This window comes from Peromyscus maniculatus, chromosome 10, assembly GCF_049852395.1.
Source record: "Peromyscus maniculatus bairdii isolate BWxNUB_F1_BW_parent chromosome 10, HU_Pman_BW_mat_3.1, whole genome shotgun sequence".
Lineage (NCBI taxonomy): Eukaryota > Metazoa > Chordata > Mammalia > Rodentia > Cricetidae > Peromyscus > Peromyscus maniculatus.
Window position 1 is genome coordinate 11,923,085 of NC_134861.1, and position 23,068 is coordinate 11,946,152.

Genomic DNA, 23,068 nt, shown 5'->3' on the forward strand with positions numbered 1-23,068 from the left:
CTGGTCCTTACATGGAAAACATGCATGGGAAGCCATGTGGTTCACGGTATCCTAAAATGTTCCAGCACATCCTCCAGTTCGGAGACTGAAGACAGGAGGGAGATCTGGGGACAGACTGACCCATGAGGTCTACAACATCAGCACAGCCCATCTCCCTCGTCCTACAGCCAGAGGGACAGCTCACCAAGACCCCTGACAGTCTGACAGTCAGCTAGGTCTGGAAAGGCTGTAGTCACACTGAAGACCAACCTCAAACCAGGAGATCCAGAGCTGTGGACACAGAGAAGGGGAAGAATGATAAGGTACACCTTGGCACCTTCATTTCTCGGCCCCCTCACTTTTTTGCTCATCACAGGCAAGGCAGCCAGTCCACGCCAACCAGGGGACCACCTGGCTCTCAAGCACTCTGGGGACACACACACTCGGCCTAATGATCCCTACTCCAGGCTGCCCCGGTTTTCCCTAACAACCGTGAACAACTAACTACCCTCAACGTTAGCCAGCTCACTCCTCTAGGCTAACCACGCGCCCTGACTCTGTTTCCACGCCTCTGCCCCATGAATAGATGCCAACACACAGAGAAAGTCGGGATCACTCGTCACTGGCAAGGAGCTGGTGGTGGCGCGGCCAGAAAAGGATGACTGAGGTCTTATCTGAAATCAAATTCTTCAGAATTATTTTCTATAATTAAAAACATGGATTTCCAAGTTCTTTGGGTTTGTTCTTGAGATGAAAGTTACAAGCCGCACTCAGCAGTATCCCCCCGGGCTGGTCTCTTTCCACTAGCTCCCAGTTCCTTTCTGAGGCTGGAGTCCAGAGGCCCCCTCCCCCTCTGCATATCAGTCAGTGAAGGCCAGCTCAAAGAAGTCCCACGGGAAAGCCATGGAATGCTTACCTGGGCTTCACATTTCTTGTGGCAGGAATACTTGCAGACTGGAAGAAAGAGAAAGAATGTCTGTTAGCCAAGCAATCTTAAGTGACGCTTGCCAGGTCTCCCTCCTTGAGAAAGTTTAGCAGGCAGACTCGGGAGGGAGGTCTCTCCCTGACAAGAGGTGGCTGTGCACCGAGAACACAAACTGAGACACAAGTGACACCTAAGAGCCGAGGCAGAGCTATGTGGTTGAGCATGTGCTCGGCACGTACCAGGGCTTGGATTTGATCCCCACAACAGGAAAACAGAAGAAAAAAAAAATAACAAAAGTTCAGACAGCCCAGGTAGAAATTTATCAGGAGTGGGGTCCTAAGTAGCCTGGTTTTTAAAAGGTTTCATCCAGCCAAACTGGAGACCTCAAGAAGGCAAGTAGGACCTGGGGACACACACAGAAGTTATAATTTATCCCCAAGGAAAGAAGAAGAGGAGAAGGAGAAAGAGAAGGAACAAAGCCCCAGGCATTTGATCAGAGCCCTCCCAGGAGCGAGAAAGTCACGAGGTCATTTGGACTCCGCACGTTTCCACTTCCGGGAGACCGAAGCAGGCACTGTCAGAATAAATTCATGTCTAAATTCCTACAGAAGAGTCCTTCAACGGGGGCCATTATGTGAGCAGAGCGGGTCCTGTGTCATGGGAGGCCCCAACAATGCAGACGGGGTGCTGGAACCAATGTGAATTTCACAGGCCCTCCCCTCTGGCCCAGAGGCAGGCCGCAGCTGGGCCTCAAGGAATAAAAGGCCAGTAGCAGCAGCATGAGGCAGTGTGGCAACAAGGCCATGCATGGGAGAAGGGGCAGGATGAGGACAGTGGGAAATGAGGCAATTGCACCTCAGCCCACCACAACCGCCCCTGGGAGCACCACAGAGGCCTCAACGCCTTCCCTACGGCACCTGCCTGGGACTTCCTGTCTGGGCTCTACCCATCCAGCAGGGCTGCCCAAGGCAAATCCTAGGACCTCTCTAGACTCCTGTTCCCCCTCACATAACTATCAATGTCAAATGGAATCCTTCATGGGCCCCTTCTTTCAAACTACAAAGTGATGCCCCGAGCAGAAGCATACAGAGCCCAGACAACAAGGTCTCAGAGATCAGAGAGACAAGGGACCAAATCTCAGCTTGGTGCTGTTAAGTCCAGGAGCTCAGAAAACTTTCCCCTCTCTCCACACTCTGCCTTCTAGACCACAAAGGTTCACAGAGGGTTAAGTAAGGCTGAAACAGATAAATCTGCCCAGGGCCTTGGAGTTTGTGAACCCCAGGAGTTAACAAGCTATTGAGGTTTTTATCTGTGCGTGATCTAGATTTTCAATTGTCTGCCCAGGCTTTTGAGATTTGTTAGAATACATGCCACAAATATTTATTCTTCATCTTCCAATCAGCACAACACATAATTGTGACCAGGGATTTCAAAATCAAGAAAGATTTCCACTGGATAACAACAGGACTTCCATGAGAGCCTAAAAACCCAGACAGAAGCCAGCCCAGGCAGTGGACGACAGGAAGAAACTAAGCTATGAGGGGGCAGCACACCCCAGGAGCAGCTGATGGCAATCACATGGCAGGCAGGCAGCCTCTGCGATGACCTTAATAATTCCAGCCCCATGTACAATGAATCACTGCTGTCTACACGTTAGTCAGACATGGCGGAGGGGATGCTATGTGGCTTCTGCCACTTTACAGGGCTATTTCAGCAACCCTGCAGAGCTGCCGATTTGGAAAGAAACTGAAGCCACCAGCCAGCATGCAGCACTTGGCCAGTTAGGCTGCCAACTCCAGGAGTGTGATGTCTCAGTGACAGCAGACTCCACAACCTCAGCCAGGCCTTCAATGGCAGACAGTCCCTGAGAGGAAGCCTAGTGTGAACGGCTTGGTCCCCAAAATCTTAACGTTCCCAATCCAAGAAGCAGTGAGAAAGAGCAGATGCTTACAGCTGTACCAAGGCACTAACTAACAGCATGTTCACAGCACAGTAAAATCCAGACATCTCTGTCCTTAGTTCAGGTTTCTGGTGTCCATGCTTGCTGCCTTATGACCCATCACAGAAAATGAGCCAATGTCCTATCACCCACAGGAAAAGCTCAGCCACCTCAGCATGAACTCCAAGTCCTCAGTGGGCCCACACTGACAGCTCCCCACCTACCCCCACCCACCCCGGCCTCATTCCAGTGTCCGTTCTGACTATCCTATGCTTGTCTCTGGGGCCCACCTCAGCGCCTCTACCCCATGGCTTGTCAATCATCTTAACAGCCCACCTCTCGGGGCAGGCTGCAAGCCAGAGGACAGGTAGTCCTTGCTGTGAACTATCAGATTCTGCCGAGGGCAACACCAGTGGAACACACAAAGGCAGCTCGCCAGTCAGCGCCTGCAGCATACCGCACGGGCATTCCCAAAGCCTCATCACATCCCAGGAAGAAGCCACTCATCTTTGCTCCTTTTACTGAGGGGAGGCCAGAGTCTGGATGAAACCTGAGGATTCATTCATACATCACCACCAGTGAACCAATCACGACCTGTTGCAGGCAAGCTGGTAGAATCCCATCAAGCCGGCAGGATGACACAGAGCCTTTGGTCTGTCAGGTACAAGTTGGGAAGGCACCAGTGAGTGGGAGTCCCCAAGATCACTAGAGCTCCCCACCAACAGGCACACAGGCCCCCAAAGGCAAGTGTCCCCATCTGTCTTATCTCTCAGCCAACCCCACCCATTTGCCCAGAAGTTACCACACTTTGATTTAAATACTGGGCTTTTTTTATGACTATTATATTTGTTCCCTGACAATTTCAAACACATTTTTAATGCACTCCAATTACTCTCTGAACTTTCAAAAATGTTTAGCAGCTACCTACTAAACAAATGGTCCCAAACTACTAAGAATCAACAGATGGAGCTACAGAGATGGCTCAGTGGTTAAGAGCACTGGCTGCTCTTCCGGAGGACCCAGGTTCAATTCCCAGTACCCACATGGTGGCTAATAGTTGTTTCTAACTCCAGTTCCAGGGTTTCTGGCACCCTCTTCTGACCTCCATGGGCATGAGACACACATATGGTACACAGATAAACATGCAGGCAAAACACTAATACATATAATATAAAAGTAACTAAATTTTAATTTGTCAACTAATTGAAAACTTTAAAAAGGAGGAAAGAATGGGAAAAACTCTGTTGCCATTGTTCTTGGGACAGAGCCTCACTTTGTAGCTCAGGCTAGCCTCAAACTTATGGCAAACCTCCTGCCTCAGCCTCTCAACTGCTGAGAATACAGGCGTTTGTGCTACCAGTTCTTGCACCATTTGCCAAATGAAAATCAATTCATCAATCCATGACTTCTAGCCCATCAAGTGGTGCTTTCTCAGGCTGTGAGTCTGCCTCCCAAACCATTATTGGTGGATTCAAACCCAGGTGGTATAAAGTTATGTTTGTATAAATACGTACACTGCCATTTCCCCAGGACTTCATCAGAATCATTTATGGGCAAGAATCCTGTGCATCCTAAAGACAATTACAGGCTGAGTGCCCCTTATCCAAATACTTGGAACCAAGACGGTTCAGATTTGGGAACATTTTCATAGATTATACTGGTTTATGATTTTATTCCATAAATCTAAAATCTGAAACATTTTGTGCATTCAAATTTTAGGTTTTGGAATATTTTGGTTCGTAGAGTCTTAGATCAACCGTGTGTTTTTCTCATCTAAAGATTGAAAAAAAAGTAAAAATAAATTTAAAAATTAAAAAAAGAAAACAATGCCATTAATCATCCACTTCCGCCTCCTCAGCACCCTAACCAACTTCTTCCTGCTGAAATCACCCAGTATACCCGAGACTGAAGGGCAGAGTCCCTTCAGCTTCCTCATATGAAAGATGGCCATAAAGAAGACATGGCAGCATCTGTCAATGCCACCATCAGCTGCTCAGAGTCCCAGCAGATGCCCTTTAACAGATCGGCTTCCTTCCTCCTGACCTATGACCTCTCCCTTCAACATCACGTTCATGGAACTCAAGGGTGTTCTTTCAGTCTCCACGGACCTCACGCTCCACAAAGTCCCCACACGACCTGTACTCATGGTCCCCAGAGCTCTCCAGATGTAACAGCTTGGTGCCTTTCATCTGTCCACTGATTCCACAGAAAACCCTATTTCCCAGCTGGCTCAGACCCCTCTGCCACTCTCCCCCCCTACAGTATTGCTCAGAAAGATAGCATGCTCTGGGAGCCTTCATGCACATGTTCTGTAACACTTTAGGAAGCCTCTTGCCCTGTGCTGGCCAGTGTCTGCTGCCTGTCTAGTGTCTTCCACTTCCTCCTCGCCTACAGAGTCATATTTAGTCTAGCCTCCCCCTCACTTCATCCTCGTGTGAGTCACAGAAAGGTCACCCTTAGACAGACAGTTAGATCCTGCATAGTCTAAGTCAGTGGTTGTCAGAGGGGGTCTGTAGACCTCCGGGTCCCCAAGACTTCATAATGGGTTGATGAGGCCAAAATATTTTCATACTCCTCCTCTTCCCCTTCCTCTTGTGTTAACACAGTGGGGAAAACGCTGGTGCCTCTGCAAGAACTTGGGAAGCAAGGCCACCCTGCACTAGTTACCGTTCTACTCAGTACCAGCAGTCACTGGGATTAAAAATATATCAGAATATATAAAAATATGTAAGAGTATCTTGAAGAGGATTGGAAAGATGGCTCAGTGGTTAAGAGCACTGGTTGCTTTTCCAGAGGTCCTGAGTTCAGTTCTCAGCACACACAAGGCAGTTCACAACCTCCGTAACTGCAGTCCCACGGGATCCAATACCCTCTTCTGGTGGGCGGACATACATGCAGACAAAACCACCGTATACACAAATAAGTAAGTCTTTTTGAAAGAAGAATATCCTGATGTAAAATTTCAGTAGACACCTCTTCACTGGTCTGGGGGTGGGAGGGAGTCCGCAATGAGCGTCACAGCTTCTGGGAATGGGACAACCTGGAGTGGGACCATGTGAGAACAGGCCCGTCAGCAACAGGACTGTTCCAGCTGTCAGCTGTCAGCTACCTAATGACTTTCTCAGGAACACCATTTTTATTTGAAAGAACCTTGGCAAACAAAATATGAAGGGGCTGCTTGCCAGATTCCTGAAGTTAATCAAAGTGAGCCTGTCACACCAACGGCAAAACTTCAGATTTCAAGGGGAAAGTCTCTTTTCAAAAGACCTACATCCAAAACCAGGAGCTTGACAACTCAAGACCTTTCTGATAAAATCACCAGTGGCACTACTAACAAGTATAGAGGGTTTTTGTTTTGTTTTGTTTTGAGATTTTAAAAAAGATGCCTCAAGACTAGGACATCTAAGTCAATGGACAAGAACCGCCAAATGACCTGGGCACTGTGATACTCGCTGGGTCAATGATCCGCTCAAACGCAAGACCAGCCAAAGAAGCATATATATATATATATAGCTGAAAAAAGTATTAATTCCATTTCAGACTCCACCACAGAGAGACTAATCTTTATGAAATGATCCTTTGAGTTTTGATACGAAATCAAAACTGGGTCCAGAGCAATCTCAGAGGCCGACAGCAGGCTCCTGTGTACTGACTCAGGGCCATGTGCTTTTCCGGCTCCTACCCAGTATGCAGACAGATTGAATGCAGAAGAAAGCAGGGGAGTCCCACCTCCCCAGGAAAGAAAAACAGAACAATGCCTCACTTCTCCTTCTTGTGAATGAGTTTTGAGGAAGTCATTCTTCACTAAAAATATTTATATGCTCATGTAATAATAGGTGTGTTGCTGTTCCTTTTAAACAGTTTCCATTCCTAGCACGTTAAATGGCAATAGATAGGGGTCATAGCTACAAAGATCTACGTGGTCTTCTAAGTGACCTGAAACCGAGGGTGACAGTGAAGACATCTTGGCTTACGTGAGTAATGACAACCCCAGGACAGATGATAATCCCATTCATCCTTCTGGAGTGTGGCTTTTAGAATGGCAGAGAGATCCACTTCTGATTGAGGAACAAGCTAATGAATTCAACCCACCGACTTCTCTAAAGTCCCTTTACAAGACACACAAGAAGGGAAGGGCCCCTTTTCAGGTTGCATCCACTCTGAGAATGGAGCTGGACTCTACAAAGAGAAAGCTCCTGAAGTCAGTCTGCACCGCGGGAACCCAGGCCCCCTGCTGTGCTCTGGGCCACCAGCCCCTGCACCTCCTAGCCCAGGAGAAAACCCACACCACACTTGCTGACTAGGCCCCTGAAGGTCTGGCTGCCATAGCAGCACTTGCCCTACACACCTTGTCCCAATAGCTCCCACAGTAACCACGGAGAAAGGCACAGTCTCACATTCTTGATCCATTTTACACACAGTAAATAGAAGTACAAGCCAGACATGGTGGCCTATGCTCATAATGCAATGCTAGCACTGAAGAAATCTGAGGCATGCCAGGCGGTGGTGGCGCACGCCTTTAATCCCAGCACTCGCAAGGCAGAGACAGGCGGATCTCTGTGAGTTCGAGGCCAGCCTGGGCTACAGAGTGAGTTCCAGGACAGCCAGAGATGCACAGAGAAACTCTGTCTAAAAAAAAAAAAATAAAAAATAAAAAACATTTGGGGCTGGGGATTTAGCTCAATGGTAGAGCACTTGCCTAGCAAGCACAAGGTCCTAGGTTCAGTCCTTAGCTCCAGGGGGAAAAAAAAGAAAAAAGAAAAAGAAATCTGAGGCAGGAGGATATCATGTTTGAGGCCATCTGGCTCTTACAAAGTGAGTTCCAAGCCAGCACATCTCCCGGGTGAGCCTGACTTAAACACGTGGTGAGCCAAAAGGCAAAGGCTCTTCTCTTCTGTATTTGGAGCGATGACTGGGTTCCACGGTCACTAAGCCAATGATGCAAACATCTGTCAGAAGCCGTACCAAAGTGAAGAGCTGCTGTCCCAGCTCCCCTCAACAAGGGCCCAGTCATCTCCTGCTGCCACAACCTTCAGTAATAAGAAAGAGACCTGTGTGGGCTGGAGAGATGGCTCAGAGGTTAAGAGCACCGACTGCGCTTCCAGAGGTCCTGAGTTCAATTCCCAGCAACCACATGGTGGCTCACAACCATCTGTAATCGGATCTGGCGCCCTCTTCTGTATACATGATAAATAAATAAATCTTTAAAAAAAAAAGAAAGAAAGAAAGAGACCTGTGATAGCAGTGACCTTTCTTCTATGAAAAGAAAAATTACTTGGGGGGGGGGGAATGTGTGTGTGTGTATGTGTGTGTGTGTATAGAGAGAGAGAGAGAGAGATGATAGATACATCTACAAGTAAAACATGAGGTAATTATTTAAAAACCATGCTTGCTAAAGGTCTAATATGTGAAAGTACTTTCCAGAAGCCCAGACTAGAAGATACAGAGCTCTTTGTAGAATATGAAACAAACACGAGGAGCTCATCTATCCCTAAGAAGCCAACACAGGAGGAACATCACAGGTTGGCGGGGGGGGGGGGGGGGGGGGGGGGGGAGGCAAACTGCTTAGTCCATGAAAAAGCCAACAGCACTAACTACATGGATTCCAGATGTGCCAAGTAGGAAACAGGAGAGACAGAAATGAGCATTAGCCGTCATAGAATAGCTTTGCGACAGTGAGCAGGGGTAAGGTGTTCCAAGGAACAAGATCATACATGAAAAGGTAGGTAAGCCTGAAACCTTTACAGTGTTTGCGTGCTGTAAATACCACAAACAGAAGGAGGAGGAGAACGCAAGGGAGTGAGAATTTGCAATATGTAAGGTGGAAAAAATAAGAATTGTCCATTTGTTTAGAGGTCAAAGTCATCAGAAAGTGGCCAATGTTTTTGCCTGGTATAAGATATATATATATACATACATAAAATATATAAAATATATTTATATATACATATATATTTTTTTAAAGAGGCAGCATTCCTAACATAATGAAGTCTGAGAAATCAAGAAGGAACAAAAGTCATCTAGTTTTCAAACAAGGGATTTGAAAGGCAAGTCTGCTCAATACACAGAAAACACAACAGACGTTTCAGGCAATAACTAGATTTTGCATTTAATTGGTTGCAAAACTGGAATGCTCAGCAGCTTCAAGGGCCAGGCTTGGTGCCTTCAGCACTGCAGACTACACTCAGGGAGCTTCCCTTCCTGTCCTCGATTCCAGATTCAGTGCCCACCTGCACACTGTGCTCCCCTGCACACTGTGCTCCCCAGCAAAGTCGACACCACATACTTCAACCCCCTAGTCACAGAGGGGTTTGCAAAGTCAGACTTCAGAATCCAGGCTCTCAATGTCATGGTTCAAATCATAGCCATCTGGCTCAAAAAGCCCTGACATTGCTATACGTCGTCTTGGAAGTGCTGTTCTTCAAAGTGTCTCCATGAGCTTTGGCAATCCACTGAAGACTGACAAGGTTGTCAGAGTCTTTTATATAACACACACTACAGATATTTACCAAATTATAAATAAGCCTGTGTGGGATGACTCATCCCTAATAGGCTTGAGAGCCAGCTGGCCCAAACCAGTAAAAAAGATACTTTCTGAGAGCCAACCTGGATCTGCCTAAGGGCCTTAGCAACAGCAGCTAAAACATGATCTGGAGATGACCCAGACCAATGAGAGGTAGCCATGTCACACCAGCAGATGCACATACATCAGACCTCCCCCCGGGGTGGGGTGGAGGGTATATAAGGCTTTCCTCTTCCTGAATAAACTGGGCTTGTTGTTTCGACATTGTCCCAGAGTCTGTGTCATTGACTCTGCGCCTCCTTGGCCCCCCTCCCACAAAGGGAACAACAGCACAGGACCCTGCCACAAGCCTGTGAGTGAATCACTATGCTTTTCATGTTCTCCAACACCCCGTGTGGGGACTCAGAAGCAATCTCTTGAGTTGTCCCCAGTGGTGGCCACCACAGCCGTGAGCACCTACAGAACAGCACAGACTGGGCAATACTGTGGAAATCAACCCTATAGCTCTAAAATCGTCCAGATCACAGTTGCTACAGAGAAAAAAAAAAATACTTGTATTTTATCAGCCAGGCTACTCAAAAAATTTTTAAATCAAAATCTGCCTGCAAAATTGACTAACAGACCCGGGCGGTGGTGGCACACGCCTTTAATCCCAGCACTCGGGAGGCAGAGCCAGGCGGATCTCTGTGAGTTCTAGGCCAGCCTGGGCTACCAAGTGAGTCCCAGGAAAGGCGCAAAGCTACACAGAGAAACCCTGTCTCGAAAAAACAAAACAAACAAACAAACAAAAAAAAATTGACTAACAGAACCCAGATGTCCCTGGCCCACAAAGTCTAACCACCCAGACCTTCGAGGAACAGCAGGAAGAAGCCCAAGATTTCTTTGCAGAAAACAGGGAGTGTTTCAGTCGAAATCCAGAATGGAGAAGTTCAGGAGGCAGAATGAGAGGAGGGACCTGGCGCTTTGCACCAGATAAATAACGTAAGAGAGACCGAAGTTTCTCGGGTGCCTTTTCTCCCTTCTTGTTCTTCTGGAAGATTCTGTCATACTACCATGTCTCAGGATGGAGCAAGACTGACAGTGATGGATGAGAGGGGATGTTGAGCCAGGCAGGGTCATCCCAGAGCATTTTAAGGAAGAAAATAGAGAGAACTGTGGAAGAGGTCAGGCTAGGGTTGTCAGAGGAGTCAACTTTAACTGCTTTAGGAAAAAGTTTAGAGTTACCTACTTCACGTGGATTTGTAAGAGAAGAACTGATGGACAAGCCAACCATTTAGCTGGCAACTTCTAGATTTTTCAAGCAGCCTGCTGAGTGACCTGGGACACGTATGAGACTCAACTGCATTGCAGGAGATCTCAGCCTGGGCAGTGGAGAGGCTGAAGAACAGCCAACCCATTTTCACAAACTTGGTCCACAGAGCCTGTCTGCTCCCCAGAGTTAACATCCTTTCCTTCACACAACAGGTACCCTAATACATTCCTGCACTTGGCACCTGCCCACTAGATACAGGGCCTTTTGGGGTCATGCAAGCGTGACCATGCATCCCTCTTACAAAATTACCATTACTTAATCATCAAGGTCCATGGGAATAACTTCGTAAATCCTAGTAACTTTCCGCAGGCCCCACTTCTCAATACCAGGATCAGAGTGTTTCCATCCTCTTCATATTCACAATGGAGATTAAGAGAAGACAAACGATACTCAAGCCATATCTATCATCACAAGTATAATAAGCCATGAGCATCAACTTGCTTACCCAATGTGCTACAAGTAAGTACCACACTCAAGAGCAACAGGCCTGCTTTGTGCCAGGGATACACTTAGCACCAAGGGACCTGGTCCACAAAGCACAGGCAGCCCCAGTGCTCAGCCTCCTGGGCTTCCTGCTAGGACAGAAACCAAACACTACTCTGCAGCTACTCACTGACCATCCAGACATTAAGAGAGAATCGGGGCAGCAAGGTACCTTCAGAGAACCTGAGGCTTGTGCAGAAGCCCAAAAAGATGATGGGAGGTGATCAGGAAGCAAGTGCATGACTGAGCAATGTGAGAGGGTAGTTCAAGTGTCTGGGTGAGAGGTGGAGCCACACGGGAGGCCCAGCCTTCAAGACCACTCAGGAAAGTGCTCCTCCTAATGGAGGCTTTATATCTTCCCAGGCCCACTCCCCCAGAACAGGCTAGAGAGGGAAGGCATCAAAAGGCAAGGAGGCAGGTATCAAAGGCAACCCAGCCTGGACAGTCAGAGGCCAATGCAGGGGAACTGACTTAGAAGGGAGTGTGCCAGGTCTGCAGGCTGGTAAGATGGGCACTGGACTCTAGGAAGGCTACAGCAAGCCCAGGGCAGGGCAGGGCAGGGAGCCAGAGCTTGAATGGAGGCCATTCTGGTTACAATGTCTGGGAGTAATAGGCCCATGTCCCAGGTATCAGGAGATATAGACCTGGCAAAACAGGGATGCCAGATTTCTCCCCCACCTTCTCCTGAGGCAAGCTGGACATCCTAGAGGCAGGCTTTGCTGCTCTCATTAAGTTCACAGACTAAGTTCTTTGTCCCTGGCACCCTTTGAAAGCCCACTGTCTCCCCTCCCATGCCCATAACCATGCAGAACCTACGGCATCTCCCTAAGGCATTTGGGAGGTGTCTAATGCCTAATGTCTGCCTGCCTCGGAGCCACCACACTGTGCAGAGCAGTTGGGCTCCTATGCCTCCCAGGACTAACCAGCTGACACCACTGCCTGGGGAACTTGCAGGGTACTTCATATCTGAATGCTCACACATGCAACCCACAGCACCAGGCCATTCCCTCCTGACACACTACAGTGTCCTCAGGCAGAGGGCAGCATTTGAGAGATGGAATGAAACCTCTTCATGCTAAGTAATACCTGCAGCAACTGAATTTAATAATATTTTTTTTTTAATTTTAAAGTCATGAGAAAGATCAGATCTAAGATTCCCGGAAGATAATTCCAGGGTATTAAAGTAGCAATTACATAATAACAGAATTACTATACTTGTGTGTATAAATATGATGTCTCAGTCCATTTGGATTGTTATTTTTAAAAAATAGCAGTCTGAGTAGCTGAGTAACAATAGCAAATCTATTTCTCAAAGTTCTGGTCCTAGAACAAAGAAGTGTATGAGGAGGGCCCCTTCTAGTTTGCTCAGGGCCCTGTGGTCCGTCATCAAATGGTAGAGGGATAAAGCACCCCTAAGGTAGCACAGCTCACAGAGGGTCCCAGTGGGGGGTGGGGGACAGCCTTACAGAAAGCCAGAACTTGGGAAAAGGTTGTATGATGTTAGTGCCCTCTGAGCCACAAGGCCATCATGCTGGCCTTCACGCGTATGAATGCCTGAATGCATCCCTGGGACTTGAGAAACGGAAATGTTTATCTGGGAATGATGTACCTTACCAAATCTTTGCTAACAAGTGAACGACAGAGGAGCCTGCTGAATACCTCCTCCATTCAAAGTACCACTAGTTGCACTTTTCTCTTTCAAGCACCTCCCAGGCATGCTCTGCCTAAGATTACAGGCATGGTAGAACAGGGAGGTGCAATTCTACCAAGTGTCCTGAGCCAGCATGGTGCTCTCAGCTGGACCTTCTTTGTGTACAGACACAAAGATGTGTGTACACAAATGCATGCAGTCAGGGGAATGGGCACATCCACACTCATGGAAAATCATGTACATGTGCATTTCACATCTGTAAACATTCATATGCACAAACACAACTGCATAGGTGGCTGCCATTCATACGTGAGCACACAAGCACATGCAGTCAGATACACACAAGCACATTCCATTCTGGCATGCCCACTGAAGTCCCTCAGACATTTCATGTGTCACCTATTAAAAACATCACCAATGGAGCTGACAGAAGCTGCAGGACCAGCCTGGAGTCCTCACTTTACAGAAGGAACCCCAAGCCCAGGCAGTGACAGGGTCTCCACAATGAGCATGGTCCAGAGCAAGAAGGACGGACAACAGCTCCCGTTCAGCCAGCATACACCGGCTGCAAGTCAGAGCCTCAACACTGCTTTGGGTTTCTCCTTGCTACTCTTGCCCATTGATTCTCTTGATGTAAAAGTAACAAAAAAACTACTTTAGGTGTTAAGGGTAGCATATTAAGGTAGGAAGTAGGCTATGTGGGTTAGCTAGCTTCTCAATAAACCCAGGCCTCATTACATAAAGAAATATGACTCTTCCTGGGGGGACAATGAGCATGGTGCATGCCAGTCGCTGCTGCAGGTGTTGGCAAGCAAAGACCTCCATCTAAAGAGCCCAACTACCAGATCTCTAGTCGTGATCTGTGCTTATATACTAGAACAAGGCATGTGTGGGTATTAGACATGTGGGACCACCATGAGAGCACTTTCCATAAAGGGATCTTAGGAGACTTAAGTCTGACTAGGGTGCTGCAAAGCTGGATGCAGACTGCCCCCGGGTTCAAACATTCTGGGGGTCCTAGTCCTAGATGGGGAAGCAGACTTCGTTGAGGTTGCCACCCAGAGGAAGCACAACTCAACATGGACTCAGCAAGTTCATCATTACTCTGTTCCCAGTTGCACATAACTAGCTAAGGCTGACTCAGGGGACCACAGAGGTCACACAGGTCACATAGCCTCAGCCCCACTTCCCCTCAATGCATCTTCTTCTCCCTTATTTTCAGACTTGAGAGTCATAGCTAGAGATCTAGTTATTTCTTTATTTTTATTTATTAGTACTACTATAGAGGAATTTGGGGTGGGGGAGCGTGCAAATGCCATGGGACATGGGCAGAGGGCAGAGGACAACTTTGAGGCATCGGTTCATCCTTTCCAACTTTAGGTGGGCTTTGGTAATTCATCTCAGATCCTCAGGCTTACACAGCAAGTCTTTTACTCAGTGAACACTTTCAAGATGCAATTCTTAAAACAGAGGTGTTCCCATGAGAAGGGGGTTCACAATACAAATACAATTAGATAGCTTTCAGTACATGTTCCTGGGCATAAAGGGCCTCTACCAACCCGAGGGGGCAGGCAAGGGGCTGTCGTCTTCACTCACAGACACTGTAGAGAAAGCTTGTGAGGTAGATGACACACTGAGAATGTCACCTCTGGTCTGCACACAAAAAGGGCCATTATATCAGGCTGAAGGGACCCTCCCGTATGGATAAGGCATGCACAGGAGAACCCTAGTTCTGTGACACAGATCTCATGAGGACCAGGTTACTATGCAGGGCAGTACTGTTTGTGAACAGGCAAAAAAGTCTGGAACGGGAATTCCTTGGCTGGGAATAGACTCGAGAACCTGCTCTTTACCCAGAGGCAGAGTAGCTGGCTTCTCGTTGGACTTGGCCCCACAAGTACAGTAGAGAGCTCACCAACACGAAGGATAGGGTCACCTCTGCTAACAAACTAAAGAGTTGTGTTCATCTCATGGGCGCTGATGACCTGTTCTCAGCTCCTCTCCTCTTTCCTCCGGGCCAACAGTAAGGGGATGGAGAGCCGTTGCCTGTTCCCGTGCCTGGGTCACTCTTACTGTCCTACACATCAGTCTGACACACGGAGGCCCCTCCTCAATCAGAGAGGCCCCGCCCACCACTGCCTAGATGACCTCAGCATCCATGACATCTTCGAGGACCTAGGTACGCTAGGGCAGGTCATGGTTTAGAGCCATGCTGGCCTGTAGGAAACTGCCTCAAAGCAGACACCTACAGGGGGGTGAGAGGAGTGTGATTGGGCTAAGTGGAAGCTCAGCAGGAGTGCAGTGGGAGGAGACAACTGGGGCTCAGGTAGCCAGGGGGACCCCCAGCAGGCCTAGGGTGGGAGGAGACAACTGGGGCCCTTGTAGCCAGGGGGACCCCCAGCAGGCCTAGGGTGGGAGGAGACAACTGGGGCCCTTGTAGCCAGGGGGACCCCCAGCAGGCCTAGGATGGGAGGAGACAACTGGGGCCCATGTAGCCAAGGAGATATCAGCAGGCCTGGGATGGAGGCCACAGGACAGCAGTGAGCATGTTCTTTAGGACTGTGTAGCAGAGGGTATCAAACTGGAATACTACAGGCCAGGCAGATGGCCTAACTCTAAACAGATCCTAAGAAGGCCACATTCTCAAGCCACTCCTAACTCACCGTGGTGCATCTCTCTACTCCAAAACTTCAGGGGGTCAGAAAGAGAGAAAAGAGCCAAGGAGGCCCACCAGACACCCCCTGGAAACCATCTACAAAGGAACTGCTGGGGGTGGGGGGTCAGGGAACACTACAATCCCAGCATTCCTGGGGTGAACTAGAGGGCAAGAGTTCAGGCTGGCCCCCTGAAAGGAGAAGGAAGGCTAGGCAGAACCAGTACTAACTATGAAGGAGACCCTAAACCTCACAGTGGACTGGATGCCAAAGGCCCAATCCTTCAGGGCTTCCTGGGCTGTGTGATAGAAGCCAGCCACACACCCATTTTGAAGATTTATCACTGTCAAAAGAATTCAAAGTTGCACTAACTATAATGTTTAAGCACCATGAAGCCACGCTGATGGCTTTGTTTAGAGACAAGATCAACGTTTTCCACAAACAGGCTGAGAGGGGCCAGAATACAATGGACCCTAACTCAGGGACTGGAGAGATGGCTTAGTGGTTAAAAGCACTTGCTGCTCTTCCAGAGGACCTGGGTTCAATTCCCAGCACTCACATGGCAGCTCACAATTGTCTGTAACTCCAGTTTTAGGGGATCCAACACCCTCATCCTGACATACATGCAGAAAAAAATGCACATAAAATAAGTAAATAAATCATTCAAAAACAAAAAACAAACCAAGGGCTGGAGAGATGGCTCAGTGGTTAAGAGCTCTGACTGCTCTTCCAGAGGACCCTGGTTCAATTCCCGGCACCCACATGGCAGCTCACAACTGTCTGTAACGCCAGTTCCTGAAACCCAACACCCATGGCAAAACACCAATGTATGTGAAATAAAAAATAAATAAATTTAAAATATTAAAAAAAAATGCACCTTAATTCAAGAATAGACACTTCATTTGCAGACTAGGAAATTTACAAGTGAAACGTTTGAAAAATGAAGGGTAGACTGTAAAAGACCTGACGTGTGGCCACAAATCGCCCATGGCAGTCTACTTTCCCATGGTAAAAGCTTTGCTCTTTCTAGAGATTTTCCTTAGGAGTATGAGTCTGTGTAACCATGGGAGGCCCTGCCGGGTGGGGGTGGGAGGTGGTGGAGAGAGGCACAGCAGGGAAATTCCATGACTTAACTTTTGGAAACTCCCAGATGAATGGCTGTCTTCATTTTACTGTTTTCCCCAGCTTGGGTCTAAAGGGTGAGAGGTTCAAGGGCATGGACTTACCTCGGCAAGCAATCCCTTGACCGTCAATGGTCTGTCTGCACACTCCACAGACTCTGGGCTTTTTAAAATCCTTTTTCTTAAAACTGTGAGGACACGTGGTCAATTCTTCCGGCTGAAAGAGTAAAGGAAGAAACAAACGGTCAGCCCTTCGGCTCGTGGTATCTTCTTCTTTTTTTTTTTTTTTTTAATTTTTTTCCTAGGAGATAACAAATCTAGTGAGCCTTGAAGAGGGCTTAAAGAGGAGCAAACTCCAGTGCAGGAAGAGAGCCAGTGGATGATGTTCTGGAATCCAGAGGGCAGCTCACCCACTGTTAGTATGCGCATCTCCCCCCTGGGTGCTTCAGGACTGAGACCTTAGGCAGCTCCCTAGGTGATAATATGCTCTCTCCTTCCAGCCTCCAGGCTTACAGCACCCACTGCAATACACAGCCTCCTAGAGCGCCCCCCCCTTTACCCCCGCTTTTTGTTCTAGAATAGACGTCTTCTAGAGCAAGATGAAGTTAAGAGATGCTCAACAGTTTCCCTTTCAAAGGTGTCCCAAAATAACCACTAAGGTTCAGAGATTCTCGGCCCACCAGCTAGGATGAGCCCAGGACACAGATGTGTGTCTTTCTTAACCATGATGATAAGCATTAGTATGAGATTAACTTTCATCCACCAAGTTCCTGTTTACAGAGTCTGTGTTTAGAGCCTCTTTCTATCTGAGGTTCTCCGAAAAGTTCACTTTCTTTTAGAACACCCTTCTGACTATTTGCTGATGATGGAATAAGACCAGTAACTAACAACCATGTGGATCCTAGTCAACACACACACACACACACACACACACACACACACACACACACACACACACACAGGTCATTGCTTACTCAAACTTACTCAGGGTAACTTAAACTTACTCAGAAAATAAAATGTATCGTATCTCATGTTCTCAGTAACAATTACTTTGGGAAAAACGTTTGATAATTTCTTACAAACTTTAAAAGGTGTGCAACATAATTTAAAGTGTCCAGGGCTGCAGACAGCTCTTTACCTTCTGCACAGCCCTCCCCCGACCCCCAGCACTCACGCAGTATTGTCAATATACTATTTTTTTGCAACAATAAAAAAAAAGTCCCAAAGAAGAAATAACCTAAGTCTCTTTCACAGGAAGAATAGATTTTTCAAAAAGATTGGTCAAACAACAAAACAGTGTTTGGAAACATTCAGGTGCATACTATCCGTGCAGGTACATGGATTAAAAGCATCATGCTATTTAAAAGATGCAAGGATATGATGTCCACCACCACTTAAACACATCTGAGTCAACAGAAGCATGAGCCATAGAGCTCACTGCACTCATTCCCACAGGGTGGGAGCCCTGAAAGAACACTCACGGAGGGAGCTTGTTTCACGCTCTGGATGGCAGCTACAGAGGGGCACAAAGTTCAAGTCATTAAGCTTCAGCACTGTACATCGTACTAGCTAAAGATCTACAAGAAAGGAGAAAAATGTAGATCTGGATAAAATAACAATCCTGGAAAGATGTGCTACCCTGCTTTTACCGACCTTGGGTGACATGGAGTACCGTGACAGCATTTTTATTTACTTAGTTCTGAATCCACAGGAACTTCCACTGATGATGAAAAAGTATTACCAGAGACTAAATGTATCCTTACCTAAAATCATGCACAAAAATACACAGAACCACTGTTTTGAAAACACGCTGCAGCGGGAAATGAGGGACAGTGATGAGGATGCTTTGGTCCCTCACAACGCCCCTCACACACCAAGGCACTCTGAGACTGACATGAGGTTGAAGTCCTTCCACTTGGTGATTTTTGGGCAATCTTAGTTTATGTGAACACACTCTGTGATACCCACACAATGACAGCTGCAGCTGATGACATACATCCTAACTGCATCCTTTTTCGGGGACCCCAGGGACCCGTGACTGTACTTGAGAGGGAAGAATAAGTTAAGGTGAACATCCTGCCTCACCCCCTCCCTCCACCACCACTGTCTTAAGAGACTCTCTGGGCTGCAGAGAAGAGCCAGGCAGAGTCCAAGGGAGCCTCCTCTGTTGAGGAAGGCAAGAAGAGTTTCTTAGACAGGGCACCACAGAAGAAAGATCTGCAGAACTCTTAAGGTCTGCAGAAAAGCCCTTAAAAACAGCCAGCGTAGAAGAGCATATGTGTGCCCATCAAGAATATAGAAAAGAGCTCCCACCTCTCCAACACATACCCTATGCCTCTCCAGGGGGATTAGGGACCCTGGGCTCACTAAGAGCTGAGAACTGTGCTTGCTTACTGTAGATCAGGAACCCCAACTTTGTCCCATTTTACAGTAAATGCAGAGCAACCATGCCTTATAGAGATCAGCTCTACTTTAACGCCCACCTTGGCCTACATAAGCTATTTGCAAAACACTGCCCCAAGGCTGTTACTGCTGTCCAGTAGCATGACTGCATTTCAGAGAAAAAGTACACCAGAATACCACAAAGACCATAATATTTCCCAGAATCCAAACAAGGTAAAATTCACGAAGCCAGAAATTATCAGGTACTCAAGGAAACTAGAAAGCAAATACAATTCATAATTAGAAAAGACGATGGAAACTGACTGAGAGGTTAGAATTATCAGATAAGAATATTAAGGGTGTTATTACAATTGTATTATATCTCAAAATGTGGAGATCTAAAAAGATGCATAAGAATCCAAAAAAAAAAAAGGACAAAAGAAAATGCAGACTTCAGAGGTAAAAATATACAGGACATAATTATTGGCTAAGTACTCAAAAGACACAGTGAATTTAAAATCAACATAATGAAAACCTCCCAAAATAAAGCAAAGAAATGAAATAATGTATAGCAACAAATAAATGAGTTTCCAGAACAATGCGAGAAATCTTACAATAAACACACATTTACTCCTAATGGTGAGAAGCACAGAAGGAAACCTGGAAGAAAAAATGACCAAAAGTATCTGAAAATGCAAGGAAAACTGTAAAGACACAGAGCCAAGAAACAAGAGCTGACTGTGACTATACCAAAGTACATGAAGATAAATTATTTAAACCCAGTAACAAAGAAAAAAAAATCTTAAAACCGCTCAGAGCAAAAAATAAACAAACAAACAAATAAATAAAAATGCATATCACATACCGAGGACAAACAATGAAGATTAACAAGATTTCTCACTACAAAACTGTTTGGTTATGAGGCTGGACAGATGGCTCAGCAGTTAGTTAGAAGCATACACTGCTCTTACAGAGGACCTGAGTTCAAGTTCAGCTTACACATCAGGCGGCTTATACCTCCCTGTAACTCTAGTTCAAGATGCCTCTGGCTTCTAAGGGTACCTGTACTCATGACACAGAGACACATTCACATACACATAATTTTAAAAATGAACATAAACCTTTAAGAAAAGAATAAATTTGAAAATATCTCTGAGAAGTTAAACAATACAAGATACTGAAGACCAGTAAATCTAGACTCTGCAGAAAAAAAAATCTTCCAAAAATGAAAGACTTTTACATACTTATTAAGATATTTACTCACCAGGCAGTGGTGGCACACGCCATTAATCCCAGCACTTGGGAGGCAGAGCCAGGCCAGTATCTGTGAGTTCGAGGCCAGCCTGATCTAAAGAGCGAGATCCAGGACAGGCACCAAAAACTACAGAGAAGAAACCCTGTCTAGAAAAAACAAACAAACAAACAAAAAATATATTGACTCAAAAGCTGAAAGTTAGAACTTGCCAACAACTGACACATACCACATACACATGTGGATACACCTCGTACTCAGACACTTGAGCTACCCTCTCACCACGTTGAGGGAGCAGGGGCTTAAATCGGAGCTATGGGAGGATATGTGCAATATGAACATAGAGGATTGGAACACCAGGGGTGGAAAGCTGAGTGGGGAAGGAGGGAGGCAGGCAGAGAAAAGGGGGCAGAGAGAAGGGCTAGTCACACTACAGAAGGAAGAAAGAAACCTACGACTGAAACCTACGATTTTGTGAAATAATTTTAAAAGATGTATTTCCCAAAAAGAGCTTAAATGGAAGCAGCATGCGTGGACAGACAATGTTGCTCCCACAAAGCACTGGTTATTTAATGAAAATCTCAGTGCCAGGCATTGGACACCTCTCTATGAGATGTTGGTCAGGGATGCTCTAGAGGAACCCAAAATAATACAGGCTATCGCCATGGTATGTAAGAAGACACATCAAGGAATCCATGTTCACAAAGGGGTATAACCATGTAAGGACCTGGGAGAAGGTGGCTGTCTACAAATGAAGAAAAGAAGTCTCCAAACAAACCAGCCATTCCTACACCATGATGTCTGTGTCCTCCATCAGCACTGCTAGGGAACGCATTTCTGTTAAACCACCATTCGTGTGGTATTTTGTTAGGTAAGCCTCTCTCAGCAATCGACATTGGAAAATAAACATGGATATAAATAATTTGGATGATGTGATCAAACAATCTGACCTAACAGAAACAGAATATTTGACTCAAGAGCAACAGAACACACACTCTTAAGTGTATTAGCATGTTTAGCCATATTGTAGACACAGAACAAGTCTGAACAAATCAAAATGCATTCAAATCCTCCTGAAGAAAAGAAATCTGTGACCACAACAGAATCAAAGTTGGGAACACCAACAGTGATCTCTGGAAAACTCCCCCAAATGGTTGCAAACAAAATACTATACTTATAAATAACTCATGGGTTACCCTACATAATCCACAACATACTACATTGTGAAAAGTTGGCTTATCCCAGAAATGTAAGAATTCATAACATTCAAATATCAATCAATAAACTTAAAAATACCAGAATTCTGGAGGCTGAAGCAGGGAATTGGTAGAGGTCTGACCCTGTCTCAAAAAGCAAAACTATGAAGAAGAAGAAGAAGAAGAAGAAGAAGAAGAAGAAGAAGAAGAAGAAGAAGAAGAAGAAGAAGAAGAAGAAGAAGAAGAAGAAGAAGAAGAAGAAGAAGAAGAAATTAATAAGCTAAGAAGGGAACCAGCTGGTCTTCTAAATCAATGGAAAAAATCCACTGACAGAAACCTAACATCCTTCCCTGATAAGATCTCAAGCAGGGAGAAAAAGGGGCTTCCTCACTAGATCACATGTGGCTAGATAAATCCTACAGTAAACATCCTTAGTCATTGGAGGCCAGGCTTCCTCTTAAGATATGCAACCAGGCAGAGATGGTGCTAATCAAGACTTCACATCGAGATTCTAAATAGTACAATGAGGCGAGAAAAGGAAATAAAAGGCAACCCATTCGGAAAGCTGTAAAATAGTCATGCTCCGGGTCATTGACAGCCTAGGTAGAAAAAATCTGATGAAATTAAAAAAAAAAAAAAAAAAAACACACAAACTTTAGCAAAGCTGGAGGATATAAGATCAACACATTGTTCTATCTCCATGTCACCAATGAGCTCCTGAAACTGAAATTCAAAAACCTTTACCACTCCCAATAGCCTACGAGGCCATTTCTAGAGCTAGAATCTTTCCAGTGCTTCAGGTTCCTTGGTTAGGTTTACACTTCGCTGCCTATCTCCCTGGATTTGCTATGATGTAGATGGCACTGTCAAAGAAAGAAAAAGGGCCCTGAACCCTCAAAAACTTCTACATTGTCTCTGCCATCTACATTTAAACCCGGCCACCCTGAGCAAGCCACAACTCCTCTTAAATGGAAAAGACACCCTCTCTCTGCTACTACTAAACAGAGCTACTAGAAATGACCTAAATACTACACATCCACATTCATAACTTGAGCAATTTTAAAAACAACTTGGGTTAGGTTTCACCCCAGATCAATTCAAATCTGATTCCCCTAGAGATGCGACCAGAACACTGGGAAGTTTTTAGAGACCCCAGATGATTCTCATCTGCTGTCTAGCCTGAGAACCACTCTTCCTTATAACAGGTTGTATCACTTGGACCTATACTATTAAGGCACCGTTATTAAATACTCCTTCCTATGACTGTATCTGACTGTTTCAAAATAGATATTGCCTCCTTGATAGCAGACACCCTGTATCCAGAGGCCTGCAGGAGTCTGCAATATTCATATTAGCAAGGCACTTGCACGTACTTATCACAACCCCCACTGTTCCACGGACGAAGACTGTGATACGCAAGACCTAGACCCTACAGGCAACCAATGAGGGATAAGGCTCACCCCAATGCCACACTCAGACAGGCACAGGAATTCACCCTTCGTCATACCCAGGCTGGCACATACCTTTTCTGCCCACCTTGCAGCTCTGCTTATAATCTTCTCTCTTGTGCTAGACAACCATATCCTAGGTGTGGGGTACCAAACTCTTTCTCCTTTGTCCTCTGTGAGCCCTGCCCAGCTGGCAGGCAGCA

The 23,068-nt window shown here is 46.2% G+C and overlaps 1 protein-coding gene across 3 annotated transcripts in view; it reads right to left on the reverse strand.

Moving 5' to 3' along the window:
• Positions 1-23,068, reverse strand: part of Tns3 (tensin 3) — a 244,712-nt gene that overhangs the window by 180,590 nt on the left and 41,054 nt on the right. For all 3 annotated transcript variants that reach the window (XM_076545949.1, XM_076545948.1, XM_076545950.1), the window contains exons 2-3: positions 16,693-16,804; positions 896-933 (exon numbers count right to left, since the gene is read on the reverse strand). Coding sequence is in view for 1 of the 3 variants with exons in the window: in XM_076545950.1 (XP_076402065.1) it covers positions 896-933; positions 16,693-16,804 (150 nt within the window). In the remaining 2 variants the exon portion in view is untranslated. The remainder of the gene's footprint in view (positions 1-895; positions 934-16,692; positions 16,805-23,068) is intronic.